This window comes from Cryptomeria japonica, chromosome 8 (genome assembly GCF_030272615.1).
Source record: "Cryptomeria japonica chromosome 8, Sugi_1.0, whole genome shotgun sequence".
Classification (NCBI taxonomy): Eukaryota; Viridiplantae; Streptophyta; class Pinopsida; order Cupressales; family Cupressaceae; genus Cryptomeria; species Cryptomeria japonica.
The window spans coordinates 184,215,141-184,239,647 of NC_081412.1; the positions used below are offsets into that span (position 1 = coordinate 184,215,141).

The 24,507-nt window shown below is 38.1% G+C and overlaps 1 protein-coding gene across 3 annotated transcripts in view; it reads right to left on the reverse strand.

Annotated features, from left to right (window-relative positions):
• LOC131048354 (callose synthase 3) overlaps positions 1-24,507 on the reverse strand; it is a 218,098-nt gene that overhangs the window by 45,166 nt on the left and 148,425 nt on the right. For all 3 annotated transcript variants that reach the window (XM_057982289.2, XM_057982286.2, XM_057982287.2), the window contains exons 30-34: positions 4,063-4,172; positions 3,821-3,946; positions 3,613-3,681; positions 3,239-3,428; positions 3,016-3,127 (exon numbers count right to left, since the gene is read on the reverse strand). In XM_057982289.2, coding sequence (XP_057838272.1) covers positions 3,016-3,127; positions 3,239-3,428; positions 3,613-3,681; positions 3,821-3,946; positions 4,063-4,172 — 607 coding nt within the window. The remainder of the gene's footprint in view (positions 1-3,015; positions 3,128-3,238; positions 3,429-3,612; positions 3,682-3,820; positions 3,947-4,062; positions 4,173-24,507) is intronic.

Consider the following 24,507-nt stretch of genomic DNA (forward strand, 5'->3'; position numbering starts at 1 on the left):
TATTCACTAGAATAATTCGTTGACTCAATCTTACCCTACAGGATGGCAAGATCATAGCTCTGATACCATTTGTAATGTCCCCTACTAGGTTTAGTCTTGTCTTGACCATAATTAATATATTTCCATATATGTATGGCTTCAACTAAATTGGTTAGGACACAAATCTATCCTAACAAGAATCAAATGGTTGATATTGCATTGTTCAATCAATTAGTTTATTAATAGGTAAATTGTTCATCTATCATGCATCCATAATAAGTTTACAAATCCAAGTCCTTAACGATCTTAGGACCTTGCCCTCAACGTTTATGGGTCGCCGATCCCTACTGTATCTTTGGGACTCATCTTATTAATTGGATTTAGGCCACCCCTCTTTGAAAAAAACTCAATTCCTCACTTCTTGAATACTGACAACAGTAGTGACGATTTATTTACAAACATTTTCTTCTTACTATTTATTATCTTATGAGCTCTTCTGATTTACAATCTAATGTGTTATTTGTTTGTTTAAAACATTTTATATATATAAAGAAATAAATAATTAAACAAATAAATAAATGAATTAAATTCTATTATCAATTATTTATGTATTTGCTAATAATCTATTATATAGATTATTAATACTACCACTGCTTCAAACATTATTGGTTATTAATATTATAGTGGCTGGTAATGGCAGACAGATCTGACACATGTCAGATCTGGTCTGCCACTGTCATGAAATTATGTACTGCTATATTACATATTTCCGTCTATGCCAATATTATTGTTTAAGTTTTGTATAAAGACATTATCAGGCTTCATATATTAGGCATACATATTAAATAGCTTTCGATGCCTACCACCAAGAGAAGGATGTTACTGCCTATAGCTCAATAATGGTTCGGATCTGATATGATCGGTGGTTGCATATTATACATAAATATTTTTTATTACCTATATGATTGTATTAGATTGTTTATTCTACATTCCTTATGCAATCGATTATGTGCCTACAGCCATTACTCGTGTTCCATTTTTCCCCACCCCCCCTATTGGAAAGGTATCAATATCTCTTTAATATGTCTCGAAGGAATATAAGTCGAATGGTTGCATCTGTTCATTATCGTACCATTTGAATATTTAACTATCCATGGTAATCGCCTCCCTTAGTGGATATCTAGTCGGTGATTAGTTAACATCATTTAATATATTTCTTTGGTGGCGACTAATACTTGCGACTTCCTGCTTGATACTCATGTCAGCAATCAAGGAGGGTTGTCTAACGACCTTGGTTACATTTTTATGGATCACTTGAATAAGACAATTTTCTGCGATAAGATTTTTATATCAATCCTATGCCATTGATCTTATTTGGAAGATGTGTACAATAATATTTGATTTATTTGTATAATTTCAGAATATTTTCATTAATGAATATTAATTAAATAATAATATTAATAAATAAATAAGTATTTAATAATTGCAATTAATTTTTTATTTATACATATTATATTATATTAATTAATAATAATTATTTCATTTAGGGTTTTTTTTAATATATATAAGGATCATGGAGGGGACATGACACCGTCTCAAAGATCTTCAACAAAATCGTTTTTTCCTCTCCAATGGAAATCGATGCACTTGGGACATTCAATATGATAGTTTGAAAACACTCTGCATCCCAACCACCATGAAAAAGTAAACAACTCAATAGGCACAATATGGAAGACTGAAATGTCTCCCACTCTCAGCTGGAACCCCTCGGAAGATCTTTCACTCCCTCAATTATGCTATCTATGGGAGTTTTCGTTCCTAAAGACAAAATTCTGCAAACACCTCCTAGCTCTACAAAACCCAATCGATATCAAATCCAATCCAAAACTGCTTTGAAGATCAACTAGATCTCCCTTTATACTTTTTTCAGCCCATCTCTAGAAGCTTCTAGAAATAATATTAAAATAATATTATTTCACTTAAGTGACTTTATGGTATAATTTTTAATTAAGTCGCTTTATTAAATTAATTAAATATGAAGTCATCTTTTAATTTTTAATTTATTTGATAACTTTATAAATAATTAACTTAATATTATTAATTAAAATAATTAATTAAGCTATCCATGAAAAATAATAAAAATTTGGACAACTTAACTAATTAAATTAATTAATTAATTCCTCTCCAAAAAAAGGGACATTACATGTCCTCTCCCAAACAATGCAGGTTCGTTGGATGAATGAAAGTCAAATTTAGGCTTTGTTTCTTTTTGGTATATGATATGATTTAATGGTGGAGTAAAAACCAAACCATTGTTGCTTACTCTTCCACAGACGCAAAATATCATGCCGCAGGTGAAATTGCTAATGAATTGATATGGTTACATCACAGCTTGACAGGAATGGTGTACTCGAGACACGATGTGCAAGTTTGTTTTGCAATAATCAAGTGTTGAAGATTGTTCATAATCCATTTTTTTATGAGCACACTAAATACATTGATATTCAATAGCACTAACATTCAAGCATGTTCACCAGCAAAATATTCAGCTCCAATGTTATTCTACTTGAGCAACATACCAACATCTTTACCAATTCTCTTGCAGAAGTGAATTCTCAAGCTTTTCACACTTGTTAAATTGAACTCTAGTGAAAATGAAGTAATAAAGGCGGGTAGCTGGAAAATTATAGAAAATATATAATAAATTATTACATCATCTACAGATGTTAATAACAATAATAAAGCATTATTATCAACATAATGTAGTTCGATAATTGGTCGAGTATGCCAGATCTAGTCAGTTATTCCTTTAACTGAGCTTCCTTTGTATATATTGCATTCTACCTCGAATTTATTTCTTCCCAATTTCATTAACATCTATAAGACTATAATTATTGTTGCCAATTTATAATTTACTCTTTAGGCAGTTTTTAGTACAATTCTTCTAAGTAGAAAAGCCTTCCAGATGCAATCTTGAAAGCCAGAGTTTTTTAAGAAATAAGATAAGCATCAAACAGCGTTAAGTCAAAGTAGTACCTGATCATGATCTTTTACTGCCTTTGCAAGAACTGAATAATAGGCCTTATGAGACTTATCTTTTACTCTCTCTTCTACTTCATCAATATAAGCTACACGTAGAGATGGGTATCTGTGCATGGGATCAAATTTTGATTAAAATAACATAGTAAAAAACACCAATTTGCACTGCAGTAGCCTATCACAACCTCAAACATAATTAGATAGGTGCTCTTGAACATACGTCAACATAAGCTTCAATATGTCTTGAGCACGAGTATCACCAGATCTCTTATGTATGCCATAAAGTTGGCATGACACCACATATGTAAATTTTAGATCTGCCACTGCCTGCAACTGTGCCCACAATGCTCGCTGATTTCTTTTTTGCTCATCTGGTAGGGATTCTTGTAATTTGTATCCAGCCAAGATTTCTGCACAACAAATAGAAAAATGAGGCACCTACTCAACTCTTACTTTCTTTTAAGCCTTTAAGTCATTTTTCCTAAATCACAAATAAGTATTCTTATGGCAATCAAATTTAATAACCACACCTAGGTTCCACCCCAGTTCATCCACATACTGCAAATTAGAATTGTTTTCAAAATAGTCACAAACCTTCCGGTTTCGCCATATCCAAAAACGATTGGAGCTCTAAGGCTTTCCTGTGGTACATCATACCTCTGACTGCAATCACAGCAATGCAGGAAAACAATAAATATATGGCTGAAGAATGAATGGATAAAGTTTTAAACATTTTGATCCAATATGGACACCACATTTCACATAGGTTTTATATTCAGGATAAACCTTAATTCTCTTATACCTGTCCGAGTGAGTGTCTGTCCTCTATAGGACGCCCACAGCCGAAGTTCTAAAACTTTATCTTTATCTGCCAAAACTTCCTCTTCTGTTTCACACTTTATTCTCTCTAGGAAGTTCTTCCACTCATCTGTTTGATAGCATGTAAGTCATAAATGTCACCAATAGTTGAATAACAAAAAAATATAATTAAACTTTTGCAACTGTTCTCTCCAAGTCATATAGACTCTGGTACAGGTTTCTGACCTGGGTAAATTTTTTGCAAATAGAAAATAATTGACACGCCATCTTCATTCTCCAGCTGAAGCACATCCTTCGAAAAGAGAACTTCCTCCTTGTAGTATGGTGTCAGAACACTGAAAAAAGGTTCAGTCAACATTTTCTGATTTATTTAGAAGTGTAGAAAGGTTGTCATAGGAGCCACTACTACTGAGAAATTTGACATTGCCAAAAACACACCAACAAAAAACGATATATTTGTGCATAAATTCATTTGAAAAACATGACCAAAAAGGAAAACCAGGGATGACTCTGGGATGGAAAGGTGTTTCATGTGACAGAGCCAACATTTATCTTTTGGAACAACTGACTCTTAGACTGCAACAGTAACTTTGAACTTATTTCATACCCAAAGTTTGCAAATCTGATCTAGTTTCCTTATCTAACCAATTACTACCCACACAGATGAGAAAGCCATGCCTCATTGAAAAAAGCCATCTCTCAAGATCATCCTGTCCTGGTAAAAGAGGATCTGCTTAAATATCTGCATCTGCACTCCCAAGAACAGTAATCAAACCCTCTTTCCTACCTATAAAGGACAATGGTTGCTATCTAAAAATGGCTACCCTCCCTGGATTCACTTCCCTCTAGACAAAACAGAAAAGTAATTGTAGATTCTTAAGAAGAAAACACTTATCATTTTATGAAGGAATACTGGGCCCCAAAACACTTAAAACCCGGATATATAACCAGCAGAAACCTTTGAGATCCACAGTTATATTTATGATGAGAAAACAATAGTTCTGCCCCATTCTCCATCCAGATGGGAAAATCCATCATCCAGCAAGGAGATGCATACTTTATGAACAATGATCGAATAGTTTTGAAACCATGTGCTCCAGCATTTAATCCCATGCATCGAGAAAGTCCCAATGTGGGTCCATCTATCACTACTTCCAAGTGAATTTATCATGAATTGTCATTGCAGACAATTGTCATTGATTGCAATTTTTTTGTCAATCATAAGGAAATGAATTGCACCACAAGACTCAGCTTATACCCAGGGCTTTCAATTATGAAAAAATTAGTATTTCCAGAATTGATCTCTAACTAGAAAGTATTGATGGGGACAACTTGTAGACTAGGAACATACCATCGCAGTGCAGAATATGCCATCTTAAAGGACACTTGGAAAGATTACATCCTCCTCATCATATGCCAAGAACACCTCCAAGTCGTCAGAAGCAAACCCACCCAACTAAGTTACCACATTCGCAAGTTTTAATTGGTGCACCTGCAGCAGGTTCACCTGAGTATGAGTAAGCTTGGGGGTGTGCCCAAGTGCGCCCAAGTTACACCCATACTACATTGTGGGTACACGAGTGCATACCCACTGTGCACCGGGGGTGTACCCACACGTAAAAACACCAAGTCACTTTAAAAAGTAAAAAAAAAAACATTTTTTTTCACCTTTGTTTTTTTTGCTAAACCCTAATCTGACCCTAAAAGCATCATTTTGCCCTAGACAAATCTTATTTTGCCCTAGACAAATCTCATTTTGTCTATTCACTCTCTTTTTCTCGTTTTGGCATTTTGAAAGGCAGCTAGTTATTTCTGAAGGGGATCGACCGTGCAAAATTTGAGGAAGGAAGCTAGCTTGCACAAAGGAGATTCAATCATCTAAGGTACGCATTTAACCATTTTTTCTAGTCTTTTCACAAAAAATTTCAAGTTTTTGATGATTTTTTACAAAAAAAATTCTTAAAATTTTTAGAAAAAGAGAAACAAGTTGTAGACGTATAATACGTCTACACAAGTTATTTGTTATATTTTTTTTTTATTTTTTTTTTCAAATTTTGTTAGCTTGTACATAGTGTAAGCTTGCATTTATTTATCATTTCTTCTAAATTAAAACTGCGTAATTTCTTATAATAGAAAAATCAAATCGCAAGAATGGCAACTAGTTCAAGTTTAGTGAGTGGGGGTTCAAATCAAAGACTAAAAATTGATGAAGGATCTCCTTGATGGAGACATACTACAATGCTTGGACAACTTCCAGAAGGTGGGGGATATCTCTGGAATTGTAATAAGTGTAAAACCAATTTTAGGAGCTTGTATTATCGAGTGAAACTTCACTTCTGTGGCCCCTCCTAGGAAAGGTATGAGAATGTGTGAAGGGCTGGATAAGAAGGAATTATTTGCCACAAAAATAACCACTCATTAAAGAACAAGAAGAAGTTGATCGTATCATTGAAAGAGCAAAACTAAGATCTCATCCTTTCGCAAAGAAAAAAAAAATGAGTTTACCTACAGATTGTCAACCAGTAATGGCCTCCCAACATCCTTTCTCAGAGATGCCCTTTATGCATGTTGAAGTAGAAAATCCCGATCTATCTCGCAAAAGAGGCCCATTGGCCAAGACATTTAAATTGGAAGCAAGAGATATTGCAGAGGGAAAGATTGCACGTTGCATTGATGACAATGGTCTTCCTTTCAAATTGGTGAGAATACCATATCGGAGGGAAATGGTGGAGGCAATCAGTAGTGCACCTCCTAGTTTCACAAGTCCTAGGTATGAAAAGGTGCGCAGCACCTTATTGCGAAGTGAGGAATTTTGTATCGAAATCACTTAAACCAATTAGAGATTCTTGGGTTGAATTGGGAGTTTCTATTGTTTTTCATGGATGGAAAAATTGCAAAGAACATCCATTAATAAATGTTATTGCAATGTCCCCGAAAGGGGCAATGTTTTTTAGGGCAGTTGATTGTGAAGGGCAAATCGAAGATGCAGAGTTCATTTAAAAAATCCTCATTGAGTCCATAACCAATAACCAAGAATCTCAATAAAAAACCTTGAAGGCTTTGAAGGAGGATTCACCAAAGGAAGTAAGTTTGAAAGAAGATAAAGTTGGTATGGAAACAAGGCTAACTGTCAACTTATTAGTAATCCCTTGATTGAAGTTGGAGCAAATGAGGTTTATGACAACCCTCTCTTTGAAATGAATAAAGAAGCTCTTCATGAAGGTCGTGACGTGATTGAAGACAATCGTAGAATTTGGGACCCCGGAACATCTCCAATTAATGAAGAGTTGAGACAAGCTTGGATTAGTAAGACAAAACCTAGTGATGCTATCACCAATCACTCTCCAATCAGATTACAAGAGATTGCAGTTAGGATCAGGTTCATAAAGAAGATTCCCTCCTTTGATCAAAGATTAAGTGTTGAATGTTTGAGAAGAAGTAATAACACTTCTAGTATATATCCTACACAAAATAGTTATGGTTATATATTGATGACATCAATTGATGAACAAAGGGTCATTGGGCCATTGTTCACTTTATGGAAGATAGCTGTAAGAAATCTTACTAGTATCATTCTGCTATTCAACTCTGCTACAATGTATGATAATTCCTATCAACATTCTAAGAGATGGCTACACAATCCTTCATACAACATTGTGATGGTTGCAATAGATTGGAAAGCCCGGAACTCTTATCTTGACACCCTGGGAGAATATGAAGAAGATTTGATTCTATGGTTTTCCAAAATCTTTTCCCCATTGACCAAGAATAATTTCTATTTCAAATTGAAGATAGTTTATGATGGTTTTTGTAAGTTTATGGAAATAAAATCTATTCAAGAACATGTCTCAGAAAAATATTGGGTGATCTTTTTATTAATGAACTCCAAAAGATCACTTTCACTGAGGCACAACTGAATTACAATATGAGCAAATGGCACTACAAAAAGTGGGATCCCGAAACCTTTATAAAGGATAAAAAGAAATTACAGCATATGAAAAAATAAAGTCTAATAAACAAAGGATGTGTGTTGGAAGCTTACTTGGGATCCTGGTATCTAAAATGCTTGTGAGCAAGCATCTCCAAAAAGGGAGAGTGTGATGTCCCCATCTTTGACCTTCTAATTAACAAACCATAAAACACTTATGTGATCAAGAGTGGTAGCCTTGATACATCCTCAATTAGATAGTAGTTAGGAAATAACCATTTGTACATAATAGTTCAAACAGGTAGTAGTCTATTATATCAATAAAGGATTGAAGACATTTTGGGAAAATTGTCTTATTCCATAACACTTCACGATTTTCCTATTAAAGCCTCCAGTATATCAGATCAGAAATATTGATACCTGGAAAAGATTTATATAAATTGATTGCTTGGTACATAATATTTATATAGTCAACAACGGCCAAATAAAGACAACTATGCTGCTAGTGATTTGATAGTGCAACATATCCAAACAAGGCTTGATTTGTATAGGATGATATGTCAAAAAGAAAATATGATTAATATGTTGACCAGGTGGTGGATTGTAATGAACAAAACAATGATTTTATCTAAGATCAATAGACTCAAGTTTACAAGGCATCAGCAGACCTATCACATGCAGCCAAATGATACATGAGAAGAGATGATATTTTAAAGGAAATAGCGATGAAGAATAAGAACTTAAATGTGAACAGCGATCAACATTATCATGGTAAAACAGCGAATAGGTTTGAAGTTATAGCAAATATAATGAAGATGTTTGATAAAGCAACCATATCGAACAAGTTTCAGATTTAGAGCAGCATATATGCCTGACTTCTCTAGAAGGCTGGTCAAGTTTCTTTCAATATGACCAACTTCATGAACAAGAATTAGTAACTAATGAATAAGCCAATTCATAATAACAAGGCAGCTGAATTAATGTAAAGCAATTAAGTGTCTAGCGGTGAAGTCTCCAGAGATGCAAAAGAAGAATGCTTAAGACACAAACAATAAAGACTTAGAAAAGACCAAGTATTGCCACCTTCGAAGATGATTAAGGCAGCGATCAAGAACTATATAAGTAATAGATGTTCATGTGGAAGGGTAAGCTTACCAAGAGGTTAATTAATCATAACTCAGAGGAGGTGCTGAAGAGACTCATACTAAGGTTGCAATAAAGAGAAACACCCATTCGATGCTTACACCAAGATATATAATGGATATCAAATCCATTCTCACAAGACCATTGAATCAGTTTTATTTTTTATTTTCATCCGTATTGGATCGCTCTAGTTGAGCATTGGACCAAGTGTCAATAATCGGTTGCATATTGAACAATATTTAAATCAGAGAGAGCACAACCATTGTTGCAACCTTATGCAGTCATATAAGAAACAGCACATCATTAATTAGTGTTGCAACCATATAATTTCAGATCAGGGACAGCAACATATCATGGCAAGTGATAGCATCATATACCTCTGCACATTCATAAAGACATACAAGGAACAGCAGACCGTCATATCGTTCTCAGTGATATTTGGAAGGTAATTGCATAAATTTAAGGACCAAGATCACACACAGCAAGAGTACCAACAAGAACATTGCAAGTTCATATCAAATATATTAGGAAAAGCAGAGTTAATCTATTGGTTGCATTGCACATAGTGCATATACATACATATATCTATTGATCAAGATCATTTTGCATATACCTAATTGTTAAATCTGAGATAGCATTAATATTGACTTTGTATCATTATATTATAAGTGGAAATCATTGTGTATCAAATCATCATTGCATTGATTATCCTTATTTACAAGTATTTATAGCGAAATTGAGGAAAGAAGTCTCCTGCAATTGATTCTTATGAGTTACATGTTCCTACTTAATAAATAATTCCACGGGGACGCGTCCCCCCCCCTTTTTGGGCACGTCCCCCCGTCAGAAACGTCTCAGGGACAGGGGGACGGGGACGCGACGTCCCCCGCCGTCCCGCCACCGCCACCCAAGCGCCGCCGGGATGCGGAGACCTCTTCGCGTCTCCCAGGGAGACGTGGAGACGTCTCCTTGGGAGACGTCTGGGCGTCTCCCAGAGAGACATGGAGACGCCTCCACGTCTCCTTGGGAGACGTTTGGGTGTCTCCCCATCCTTTGAGAGACGTGTAGACGTCTCTCCAGGGAAGGGGAGACGCCCAGACGTCTCCTTTCGCCCCCACGTATATGCAATGTGTAAAATTAAAATTTTAAAAAAAAGTGACTTTTTAAGTTTTTTGAGGGGTTAAGGGGTAACCCTAATTGGGGAACGCGCAAGGGGCGCTGCCCCTTGACCCCAACTTGGGGGCACTGCCCCCAAACCCCCGTTGAAAAATATAGGGGGAAACCGCACTGATAGAAGTAGGGAAAATCTAACCTCCGAGTCTGATTAGGCTCCATATAACAACACAACTTAGAAATCTTGGTATTTAGATTTAGTATTTCAAATTTCCTAGTCTCATTTGAAATGTAATTCTTATACTATAATACTGTCATACATCTTTTCAAAACTAGTTTTTAAAGTACTATATGTATATGTATAACTATATCAGCACCACCACCCCGCCACCCCCCCCCGCCGCCGTCCCCAAACTTAGGCTCTTGGTCCCCCCATCCCGGAGACGCGTCCCCGCATCCCCTCGTCCCCAACGCCCGTGGAACACTGAACATTAGAGAACATTACAGTACCTGTCTCTCTTACCATTACCAATCTCATAGCAACGATTAAACTTACATGTTGGGACTTGAATTTATATGAAACAAAGACAATCACTTTGTATATTTCAAACAAGTTGGCAACCATTTTGTTGTGGTATTCCTTGTGTCAAAATTTTGAGGATGTCCTTGTGTATCCACTTGTCTTAATTGACCCATATCTTGAGCATGTGTTTGAGCATAAGGCCTCCATGATGGTCTTTGAGTGTAAGTATCATATATTTGAGCTTGTGTATGTGGTATTGCTGGTTTTTGAAGCAAAACTGATGGTGACTCCGGCATCATATTATTTGGTCCTCCACTATTTGGTCTCCTTTGATCCATCTCCTCAATAGAAATCATGTCCTGAATCGACAACTCTGGTCGCAATCTCTGAGTCGACGGGAATCTCTCCCGTGACTCTAACATCGGCAAATACTCCTGCAGTCACACAATCAATCTTGTCAGTTATCGTGGCATTCACTGTTTATCACAAAATGCTACTTGCTACCTAAATGCATCTGGTTATCTATCCTAGTGACACTCACTGTTCATCACAAAGTGTTGCTATCTACCCTAGTAGTGCTCCCTGTTCATCACAAAGTACTACGTGTGTGACATTCCCTGTTCATCACAAAGTGTTACTCACATTCGCACTCCCTGTTCATCACAAAGTGCTGCCTATCATGGTGCTCCCTGTTCATCACAAAGTGCCTTGATCTATCCTAATCTTCCTAGAGGACCTGCTTGAGTGTATCCTCTCAGCAGCTTATCCAATCGACAGCGTATGTTCATCACAGAACTGCCGATTTGACCTCGAAGACTAAAACCATGCATTTAAACACACAAACGCACTTTTAACACACAAACGCACTTTTAACACACAAACGCGCTTATAGACTGCATAAACGCGCTTCTGAAACACAGACGCGTTTTCTGAACACAAACGTGCCTATGCCATGCACAAACGCGACCAGGGAACACAGACGTCCCTACATGACATAAACGCTCATACAAAGCACAGACGCTTCTACATTTCACAAACGCGTCCGCATTCAGCACAAACGCGGTTCCAGGCACAGACGCGCCTGGGCCCGACACAGACGCGCCTGGAACTGACACAGACGCGGTTGCGCGTTTTTGCATATTTCAACTATCCTATTCCTAGCGCATTTATTGCTACTAAACATGCATTTATGACAAAACTCGAAATGCGTGAAAGTACGAGGAGGTTTTCGGGTACTTACCGGCTCTCCTGCATCGGCTGGTCGCTGGAATCGGCGAACACAGTCGAATCTATGAATCAATGCCATCGCTGCTGACTGTTGCTGCTCTTTTCTCGCTCTGCACTGTGATCTTCTAAGGGTGTGGATGACAATGAGGATGTCTTTTGCCCGTGGCCTATCTTATAGCCTACCCTAGCCCTCGTCTTCATTTCCCGGGTCAGTATTCTTCATCCCGTGACTTTGTCACTTTATTCGCTCAATCCATTCTAGCCTTTCTTTCTTATCGAGAGATTGTCTGCAATCTTTTCAGACATTTTCATCCAATCTCTCGAGGGGGCATATAATTCCCATCTTGGGGCAACTCTGTATCAGTTCATCTTATCTTCTTTGAAACAACGCGACAAGCCGCATTGTTTCAAAGAGGGGCAAAATGTAGACACTCAAAATTGTCATGTCTAATTAAATAAATATTTTATTTATTTAATTATCTAAGCCTAATTCTTCTATTAATTAAATAAATTTTTATTTATTTAATTAATTCATTTATCCTCTTCTAGCCTTATTTCTCATTTAAATAAATACATTTATTTATTTAAATTATCCCTTTCCTAAATTAAATAAATATTTTATTTATTTAATTGTCCTACTTCTTCTATTAATTAAATAAATCTTTATTTATTCAATTAATTCATTATCTTTTTCTACACATGACACATGTCATTCATCTCTTATTTCCTACACTACCTACCCCTTTCATTATTTTGGTATTTCTTTTACCTACCCTCTAATCCTAGCCGACCTCTCTTTTTACACCTCTCAATCTTAACCCTCCATTTCATATTGTGTCTTCTATTTAAGGAGATGCTTTCTTCATTGTCAAACCCTAATGACACATCCTAATGATTGATTTTGGAGTACTTGGCTACACTACAATTCCACTTGCAACCACATTCCATTCTTTATTGAGCTCTTGTGCATACAAAAATCTGAGAGCAAGCATATCAAACAAGATCAATGGAGATAGGAAGAATGGAGATCAAAACCCTATTGGACATGTGAGGGTATAATCTTTATGATTTTGAGTTATTTTGCATTGTCTTAGGTTATCTTCATATGTTATGGTGGATCTTTGTTCATTGTTAGGCTAGGGTTTAGTGGTTGAATTCATTTTGCCTTTCAATATTGTTGTTATTTGTTATCCATTTTCACCATATACAGAAACTATAACACAAAATGTTTAAAATGAAGGAATACAAATTTATTAGTATTTTTATTCCTATTGTTTTTAACTTGTTTGTAGAATATTGTCCCAAGTAATGAGAATATCAATCACATTTTTCATACTCCTTGTGAAGGTGTTTTGGAAAGGCTGATGTATTCCATGGTGTGTATTAGAATAGGCATCGCCCATGCAATTTAATTTTTGACCAAATACATCAAACTCAAGAACAAATGGCTGGATAAAGAGTGTCCTTAAATACTTGCATGACACATTAGATTATGCAATTAGTAGGTGTGTAAGGTTTTGTTTACCTTAATTGGGCTAGAGATATTGATTATCAAAGATGTACAAGCGGTCAACCACATTCTCTAAGTTATAAACTTTTTCCAACAACACTTTGTCTTCAACTATTTTTCCAACAACGAAAGCTTAGTACATGAAAGCGACTCATCCATGTAAGAAAGCAACATGATCATGAAGGTTGTGTTTCAATTTCAGTTACTCACAAAAGTTGCAAAGATATATTGTGATATTTAAAGTGAAATTTGCTTGCCAAAGAACCCTACTTACCATGCTCAAACAATGCATATTAATATGCAATATCATTTTATTAGACATAGTTGAAGACAAAAAGTGCTAATTGGATAAAGTTGATAACTTAAAGAATGTTGTTGTTTCATTGACGAAATTTGTTTGTACTATGTAGTTGTTAGTACTAAGTTGATTTATGTTGATTTACAAATGGGCATAACTACCCTTAGCAATTGATTTATGTATGCATGGCTGCCTATGTAAAAAATTCAAGTGAGAGAATTTGTGGGATATCTATTGCATACTTTGTACACTTTATAGTTTACACCCTTCTATATTCTACACGCTGCCACAATTACTTGGGTTTGGGTCAACTCCCCAAGAAGGGGGTGTGAGGGACTAATAGCCTCCCTATGAAACCACAAACCAATTCAATATAATGGGTATGAAACCATATATCAAAACAACACCTATAAATGTTTGTACATAGAATAGGGTTAGCCGAAAGCACAAAAAAACTTATTGCAATGTGAATAGTTACATTAATACATTGAGTTGTCATTTGTTCCTCGTATTCCCTATAAGGGTTTCCCATGTAAAATCTATTGCTATATTATGAATGTACCATTATTTCTTTCTGTTGCATATAAAATTCTATTAGCATTGATTCTCTTTGCAAAGGTTTGTCTATTGTTTGCTGGTACAACTAGTATATTAAGTACAGGAAATAATAATGTACATGACAATGCATACCAGACACGGCAGAAAATATATCTTTATTCGCACATTCAATTATTACAAAGAAGAGACCAAAGATGGTCAGCCAAGGATTACACTAGATCCGACAATACCATCCCCCTTCCTTGACAGTACACAACATATTTAAAGGACCCGACGCTTGCCGAGAGGTACACAACCGTCAACCAACCGACACATAACCAACCGAGACTGACAACCCACTCAATACAATTAATTAATACCTTGTCGGATAACAAATATCATCAAACATAACAACAAGCAATTTATGCCGACAACATCATCCCCCCCAAAAGAAAAAGTCGTCTTTCAGACGACAAGCAAACATCGAAGTATTATTCGGGAAGACTAACGACCAACAACGACTTCGATTGGACAACCCCAACTTGTAGTGTACCTGCCAAATCAAATGGGGGTTTGGGGCAATGCCCCCAAAGGGGTCAAAGGGCAGCGCCCCTTCCGGGGGTCTAGGGGCAGCGCCCCCAGCGGGGTCAAGGGACAGAGCCCCTTGCGGGGTCGAGGGGCAGCGCCCCTCGCAGAGTCCCGGGGCAGCATGGCGTGCATCAATATTATGCTTTTTTAAGACATTAGGAACGAGGCCAATGAAGTCGAAATTCTGATCAAGGTGCATTCTCCCGTACAGGAATTGTGTTTTCTGACTTGTTCTTTCGTACAGACTTGTGCTTCTCTCTTGGTTGTACGATGCATAGGTGTGTGGCTTGAGACTCTCTTCATCAAACTCAAACCTGATGCCTTCGAGTTTTTGCTATATTGCTTCCTTGACCGTACGGTATTCCTCCCGTGGTCCGTACGGATTTCTCTTGGTTGTCGTACCTGAAGCATGGTCAAACGACCTCTCCTTGATTGCATCCTTGTATACTGTACGATGCCTCATGTACGATGTCGTACGGCTTCCATGTATGTCTGTAATGTCCCCTACTAGGTTTAGATCTGTTTTAACCATAGTTAATCCATTTGAACATACTTATGACTTAAACTACATTGATTAGGAGACAAAACCATCTTAACCGAAATTCAATCGGTGATAACATAATCTTCTTCCTGATATTGAACTGATAATTCAATCAGATTTATAATCTCACGCGAGTTAAACAACACAGAGCATATACATGGGAAAACACGAAGCATACACGTGGAAGGCACAAAGCATACACATGGAAAACACAAAGCATACATATATGCAAACACGGAGTATGAATGTGAATACACATATTGTGAAATTTCTTTCTTGTTATGAGTAGAAACACAAATCAACACCAGCTGGATGCAAAAACATAAACACACAATCTAGTTTGTGATCTCAGGTAGAGTATTTAAGAATTTCAAATGGAGTAAATATAATGAGTCTGATTAGCCATATCGACAAAGAGGATAGATAGCACAATGTTTGGATACTTGCCTCAAGTATTAATTAAATGGACTATGTGTTGTGACCATTTCACACATCGCCCCATTAAAATGGGGACCCCCTCTTTTTGCTCGTTTTGCCTATTCTTTTTCTCTGCTTTTTAGGGTTTTGGTAGTTTGTTAGTTGTCTGGATTTAGGGTCAAGCCTTAGGGTTCCCGTTTTGACGTTTTCAGGGCAGAGTCCAGTCAGTCTTGAGAGCTTGTTTTGAAGCTTCCTCTCGCAGGATGCAATTTTGAATAAAGTGAATTCGCCAGAGGCTAAGTGAGTTGGTCTATTTTTAATTGGAATTTTGAACAAATTTGCCTAAGTGTTGATGATGAAATTGTGAATTTTGTCCAAATGAGTAATTTTGACCAAATTTTGAGTTTTTTGATATTTGATCCCGGGCATTGGAAATGATTTGTTTTTGCCTTGTGAAGTGATTAAAATCCTAAAATCATGATATTTCGGCCTGTAGGAGCAAAATCGCTCCTGTCCCTCAGTGAAGGACCGGAGCTCGTTTTCAAAAATCTTACTGTCTCTGCAAGATCAAGATGATTTTTCGAGTGGAAGTGATAGAGAAAGGCGTGATCTTTCCGTTGAATATAAATTGAAGAATTTCACGAACACGGAAATGCCCCAGGAGTCAAAATCGCTCCTGTCCCTTAGTGAAGGACCGGAGCTCAAAGTCAGACATTGCTTTGTCCTTGCAGGATTTTAACAACTTGATTATTTGAAGAAGTCCAAAGAGATGCATTTTATCAATTGAATATAATTTGAAAGCACAAACATGAAGAAAAATGGCCAGAATGCCAAAATCGCTCCTGTCCCTCAATCAGGGACCAGGGCGAAATCCATTGTAGCTCCTGTCCCTCTCCCAGGGACCAGAGCGAAATTCTTCATACGGCATGTTTTAGGCAAAGATCAAGCAAGTTTTAAGTTTGAAGGCAAGAAAGGAGGTGAATTGAACCCGTTGAAGATAAATTGAAGATTACAAAACATCTACAAGGGACCCAAATGCCCAAGTTCGCTCCTGTCCCTTAGTCAGGGACCAGAGCGATTTTTACTTTAGACAAATTTCTTGCCAAGTAAGAGCAAATTCCAAGGCATGGATAAGTGAAACGGAGCGCTACAAGACCATTGAAGATAATTTTTGAAGTTGGCAAAGTGAGATGAAGCCTACAAGAGCAAGATCGCTCCTGTCCCTCAGTCAGGGACCAAGGCGATATGATGATTATATTGCCTTTTCGCTAAGTTCAAACCTCTCCAAGTCAAGGTGAAGGGTGGCAAGGGCGTTTCGAAACATCTCAATGAAGAACGAAGTATCCAAGGTCGCCAATGTTGAAGATATTACACCAAGACACCCAGTTCGCTCCTGTCCCTCAGGCAGGGACCAGAGCGAAAGTGTTCAAATGAGGCTAAATTCGGGTTGCTATTCGCATTTTGAATGTTTGAAAGGGAGTAAAGGATATTGTTTTGCGCTTTGAAGATAGTTGCAAGTTAAGATGATAAAGATTTTGCACTAAATACCTAAGTTCGCTCCTGTCCCTCAGGTAGGGACCAGAGCGAAATTCCTATAAAGGCCTAGATTTTGAAAGTTTATCAAGTATTAAGTGGCCAAGGGAATCAAAGGACTTCATTTTACACGATGAAAGATATGGCAAGTTGATGAAAGCAAGCATGAGCTCAAAACCTTAAAGTTCGCTCCTATCCCTCAGGCAGGGACCAGAGCGATATTTTTCATATTGGCCAAATCCTTCAAAAAATCACGTTAAGTCAAGATCATTCGTGGTGGTAAAGGGTCTAAGGTATCTTAAGAAGGTGATATACAAAGGTTTCAAACGTCAAACGACTATCAATTGAGCCAAGGAAGCTATATCGCTCCTGTCCTTCAGGCAAGGACCAGAGCGATTTTCATTAAAACACTCATGTTCCTTCAAAATCATGACAATGCAAAGGTACAAAGGATCGAGGACGTTATTTGGAAGGTGATGATCGAAGAACAAAGGTTGAAAGATGGCAAATTTTGGCTAGAGCTTCAAGATCGCTCCTGTCCCTCTCCAAGGGACAAGGGCGATAATCCTCCAAACATCAAATATGCCTTGTAGAAGTCAAGTGAAACAAACGTGGAATGGAGAAACAATGTCATTGCTTGCAATATAAAGAGGATTGGTGATTAAAGAAGCGAGATCAAGGAGAGAAACACCAGGATCGCTCCTAACCCTCACCAAGGGACCAGGGCGATATTTGCTAAAATACTTGTTATCCTTCGAAGATCATGTCAAAACAAAGTTGCAAAGGGTATAAAACGTCGTTTGGAAGGCAATGAACGAGGAGTTAAAATCAAGAACGAAGAATTTCAAGTAAGAACATAGGGATCGCTCCTGTCCCTCTCCAAGGGACCAGAGTGATATCACCTCAAGAGGCACTCATTCGCACAAGCAAGTTGGTCAAAGTTCGAAATCTCTAGCGAAAATGCCAATTCCAACATGGAGATGATGGTTTTAAACGTCAAAAGTGCAAGAATCAAGACCAAATTGATAGATCGCTCCAGTCCCTCAGTCAGGGACCAGGGCGATGAGGTTTGTATTTTTCATCTTCAAATTTTGGCGCCAAAACAAACATTTTTTTAAATTTATTTAAATGCCTAAAATCGATAAAGTTTGAAAATTCAATTAAATTAGCATTTAAATATTGCGCTTGATCATTAATTAATTATTTTTGCCTTGTAAAAAAATCGAGTTTATTAATTAAAAAGCGATGGCATTTAATTAATTAATTATTATTTTAAATAACAAAAATGGCGCTTGGATATTTAATTAATTAATTTTACCTATTTTAAAATCAAAAAAATTAATTATAAAGGCAATTAATTAATTTATTATTATAAAAAACGGAGCGCTTGGATTTATTTTGTAAAAGTCGGCCTTTTTTAAAAATCATTTTAATTTCTTTATTTTGGCAAAGTCGGCCTAGAGGTGAATATGAGGTGAGCGCTTATAAAGGGAGGGTGAAAATTTTCATTTTCACATTATCATTTTATCATCTCACATGCGATCTTGGAAGAGGAAGTGCGAATTGTGTTTAGAGAGTGCGAATTTAGCAAAGGAAGGCGCAAGCATCATCAAAGGAGGTGCGAACCTTAGTTTGAATTAAGGCGAACTTGCCAAGGACATTGAAGATCACGTCAAAGACATCCTCGAGGGTGGCGAATTGATAAAGAGGACGTTCATTTGAAGGAGATCACGTTGAAGCCATCTAATTTCGATTTTTGCCTAGGCGATTCTCTTTATTTTGCATTTTAGAGTTAGCTTTCAAGTGAGGTATGGCGAGGATCCCTTGAATTTTGAATTTTGATCGTCATTGCTTCAAGTTTTGAATTTTGAAATTTTGAATTTCAATAGCTCAATCGTTATTTAGGAAATGATAACTCAAAGACTTATCATGAAGTTTCCTAAAATTAATCTAATCTATGTTATGCATTGCAATATCTAATTACTTATTATGAAATGTTGTGTAGGTATGGCGACCCTGAAGGCGGGAGCATCCACCAGTCGTCCAGCTCTCATGAAGGAAGATCAAAAGACCGAAGAAGTGGAGACCAAGATCGTATCGAAGTGGAGCAACATTGGAGATACCAACTTCGGCAACTTCAGCACGAAGAAGTTTCGAGAGGTCCCTTACATTGGCAAGCCATCACCTGTCGCCAGGAGGATAATCGAGAGTGGCATCATTAAGGCGGCCGACTTCCCTCCAGCAGTTCCGTGCCATGAGTTGATGATCGAGTGTGCTCGTCATTATGATCCTCAATCCAGAACAATCGTGTCCAAGGAAGGAAACACTTTAGCTTATCTTTCAGAAGAGGCTATAAGTGAGGCTTTCCATCTTCCAGAGCACAGAGATATGGTCTACAAGAGCATAGAAGGAGCCAGGTCAATGTACGAAGATGATCCAGATGCTTGCCTAAGCATCATTAACAAGAACTAGTTACTCAAGAGTCGTCCCCGCCTGAGCAAGGTACCGAACACACCACATAGGATTGATTTCCAGGAGGAGTACAGAGATTTGATTACAATGCTCAACCGAGTCACAGGAGCCCCACAGGCCTTCTACTTTGAGAAGTGGATGTTCTACTTCATCCAGGTGATAGTTCAGGGTAAAGGAACAATTCATTGGGCTAGAATGATTAGCCATTGCTTAGACGTACAGTTGAGGAGACTAAAAGCTACCGAGTCCTTCCACATGAGTTCATACGTCATATATGCTTTGATTAGGAGCTTTGAGTACGCAGGACTACCTCACAGAGGAGTGATTGGAAGAGGACCCGGCGAGGTCAGGGTTTGTGATTCCTATGTTCACTTGCATCATCCGCTAGGAAACAACTACAAGTTAGTTAATGATACCTTCACGATGAACATCACAAGGACGTTGCAAGGCGGGATTCACAACAGATTATCTCAGGATGCACAGGAACTAGTGAAGAGGTACGGTGCTTGGTTTATCCAATTTCCGAAGTTTACTTATATCAGAGTTCATGGATGTCCTTCACCTCCATACATGTTGCCGAGATATCCGACAGACAGAATAGTGTTACTTGAGGTAACAAGACAGTTGGCAGCTTATGCGAAGGCTTTCAGACACAGACATGGAAATGGAGTTCCCGTACCTATCATATTGGGCAATTCAATTGAGGTATGTCCTAATGCTTTAGCCATGGATGACGCAGAGAAGGAGTTAGCTTTGTATTCTTTTTCATCCTTTGCTTTGAGAGAAAGCTTTGATCCACATGGATATATAGAGGAGACAGTCGGTAGGAAGTTTAAGCATGAGTTCCAGATAGAAGATTTTATGATGAATCTCTTAGATGATCTTGAAGTAAAAAGGAAGATGCATTCTAGATTGCCTTTGGATTTCATCAGGAAATGCAGGATTTACAGAGTGGCCGACCAAGCTCAGGACAGTGGCAGACATCTCCAATCATCCTATGATCGAGAAAGCAAATCAGTGAGGTTAGATTGGAATGAGCCCGAGGTTGTGGATCTAGATACTTTAATGGCTCCAGTCTTGTCTTGTACTTGCAGATGGGTTGATGTGCAGCATCAGAAGTTGAGAGAGCAAGGCATCGCTATGACTTTCACTTTGGAAGAAAAACCAGTCGAAGGTGGAGCTAGTGTAAGCGAAGGCAATCCTAATCATAGAAATTCAAGTGAAGGCAACCTTCAAAGTGCAAGTGAAGGCAATCTCCATCCAAGAGGCTCGAAGAGGAAAGAGAGACCTGGAAAGAGAGAATCTTCCAAGAAGAAGCAAGAGGCCAACCGAGATCATTCATCCGGCACATCTTCTCGACAAGAGAAGAGGACACTTGAAGTGGAAGAGTCTATGGAGTCGATGGTACAGAATGATAGGCAGGAAGAGGGACAGGCACCGCAACGGTCACCAGATGATCTCTCCAAGATTACGAGCTACATGAAGACAAGAACAATGACGAAGTAACATCTCCTCCCAGAGAAGAAGAAGCATTGCATAAGGAGATTCAGGTTAGAGAGACAAGATCAGCCATTCCAGATTGGTTGAAGGAAAGATTAACAAAGGTAATAGCGATCGAGGACGAGGACAATGTGATTGATTTAGAGAGCCTTGTTGGACATTCCCAGGAAGTGACAGAGAAGAGCAAGGCTACCAAGATGTCCAAGATGATTAGAGATGAGACTGGATCTAGAAAATTACAGATAGCTACACCGGCGGTGGACAAGTATGAAGGGGAGATCCTAGCAGAGGAATATGATATAGAGACGTTTGAGCTAGGTCCATCCACAGCCGAGCAGACACTAGATGATGCCACAGATTCCTTTGAGGCATTGAAGGACAAGCTTAGAGAAGAAATGGAGAAGAGTAGAAAGCTTGAGAGGGAGGTCAGTGCATGGAGAACATATTTCAGCCATCTCAATCAGCCTTTAGGACGTCAGGATCCAGCAAGAACACCCATACAGGCACTTCCCCTTCAATCAATTGGTGAGGCAGAGAGATTCAAGAGTATGGTCCAGCGTATGAGTACTTGGATGGACAAATCTCATACAGTTGCTGTAGAATTTGCAACAAGGATGATGAAGACTATTCATAGGGCTATTCAGGTTCTTGAGATCATCCACAATTTGATAATAACGGTAGCTGCTTTTGCTCATACCAAAGATGTTGTTATTCCTGTCTTGAAAGTAATCAGACAAACATCGAGGAAGGTCTTAGCACAGGAAAAGATTATGGATGGAGGACCTCACAGTTTACTTCAGTGGTCAACCTTACTCTAGATGAAGGAAGTTCTTTTTGAGGACATCAGTACTAGATGCAGTCATGTTGAGGAGGTGATCAACCCAATCCAGGACAGAGTATTTGAGGTACCACGTACCATTCTTGGCAGGAGGATCGAAGTTGAGACAGATGTGGATTTGCAGGAATTCGAAGATAGAATCAAGGTCATCTTTTGCAAGGACGCTAATATCACAGATGAGCAACAGGACCAGATGTTTGCTACCATGCTCCTGATTGAAAAGACTAAAGAACTTGAACTTACATGGGGCGCAGTTCTTCTAGATGCATTTGATGAGGTCATCCACTTGGAAGAAAGAATGAAGAATCTTCCCGAGATTCCAATTGCTGAAATCGAAGGAATCGTGTCAAGATTCATTGCATATGTTAAAAAGGAGCATTGGAAAGGGAATAAGATTCTAGATGATAGATGACATGGCACCTTAATTGTCATTGGTCTATGTCTCCTAGATTTTTGTGCCAAATTTAATATTTGGCTATGCATTTAATATTGTTCAGTAAAAAGGGGGCTATTTGTAACAAACCCTAATTAGGGTTTAGATGTCATGATCTTGACCATTGATCTGCTTTTGATCTGGACCATTCATTGTAATTGAGGATGCTATTTATAACCTCATTTCATTTCATTTTGTCAATAAGAGAGATAGCTAGAAAATCAGTATTAGAGAGAGATTAGAGTTTAGAAGCAATTTACTTTTGTAGCAAGATTGAGCTTTGAAGAAAGAATTCAAACAATTGTTGTACATGATGGCTTTGAGATCAATGAAATATTGAAGTTATGGTGTTTTGTTCCAATTCTCTTGGTTATCTTCATGGTTGTTCATTTTCTTTGAATCATTTCTCAATCAAAGTAGTGTGTTAATTCGAAGGACGAAGTGTTGGACTTGATCTTTGGTAGGATTCGCTTTCCAAACCACTAGCTTCTTGCTGATTGTAGGAACGCCTTGCGTGGTCGACTGGAGAATACTCGAATCACTTAACCTTCAATCGTTATTGTATCTTGGATATGTACCTTCGTGGTAGTGTCTTCGATCTTTGATGTGTTGAAGAACCATTTGTTACCTTAGAAGATCGCATCAATTTCAATTGAGTTGTTACTTTATGGCAATATTGAAGTTGGTTGAATCTTGCCAAATCTTGTCCACATGAAGTCATTCTTAGGGTTAGACTAGATTAGACCTCTTGCGAAACCCTATCCTTTTGTTATTTTTTGTAAAAGTTTGTTTAGTTCAGCAAAAACTTCGGTAACGTAAGGCCCCTTGAGGACACAGCAAATCACAACGACCACTGGTGCTTATCCACACGTAGAGACCCTACTAACCAGAACATTGGAGTCATCCTAGCTGATCCTTCTTGCGAAATCTTCAGCAGTTAGAGACTTTATTCAAGAGAGGATAAGATGCCTTTGGGTATTTTATTCTGTGTATGATCGTGTACAAAATACACGTCAACAGAATTGGCGCTAGAAGGAGGGCCTGAAGTATCCGAAGTCCGAAATTTTGAAGAAGAATACATTTCAAACATGATCATGAATCACGATGGTGTTGCCACATGAAGGATTGAATCAAGTTTTGCAACCAAATTTGCAGATAGGCAACACTCAAGAAGATATCGTTTCTGGATTGAATCATCTAGCGTGGAACGTAAGGAGAGGTGAAGTTGAGTATAACAGAGTCAGAATCATCTTGGAACAAGAAGAAGATAGAGCCGAGGAACATCGAAGGGTCGCAGCTAGAGAACTTCGCAATCAAAGGAACCCACAATAATCTTCGCAAGACTTCACGCTGGATCGCATTGGTTCTTTCTCGCCCGAGAAACATCAAAGATTATTCAGGTCAACACCAAGCATCAAGGATCTAAGTGAACTTCAGTTTACTTCCAAGGCGAAGCGAGTTAAAAGAGAAGACACTCCTAAAGAATTCGAACTAAGATTGGAGGAATCTCCTGAGTCATCACAAGTTCTTCAAGAACAAGTACAAGCGGCAATCCAATCAAGTATCTAGGCAATTTCTCAAACAAAAGACCAGGCTAGTTCATCAAGTCCCGTTTCAAACACTCAAGCCGCGAAGAGTACGATGGCTCACCAGGCTCCGCCTCCTCCTCCTCCTCCTCCTCATATGCTTAATGGTGCAACTTGGTTAATCAACAATCCATCACCATTGGAATTTGCAGTCTATCATGATTTGCCAAAGAATCCAGAACACTTTTGTTCCAAATTCAATGTCAGTGATTTCAATCGTACAGCGGAGGATAATATCAAGATGTTCGAAGATCATCTTCGTAACAGACAAATCGAATATGGAGATGTAGCATGTAGGCTTTTTCCCTACTCATTGGGAGAAGAGGCATACTTCTGGTTCATTCATTTGCCTATAGGGTCAATCAGGACTTGGGACGCGATGAAAGATGCATTTATTGCCAAGTTTGGTGTGCCAACCACACCGGCTGAGTTGTATAGACAGTTTGTTGAGGTCCGAAGGAGAGAACATGAACCAATCACTTC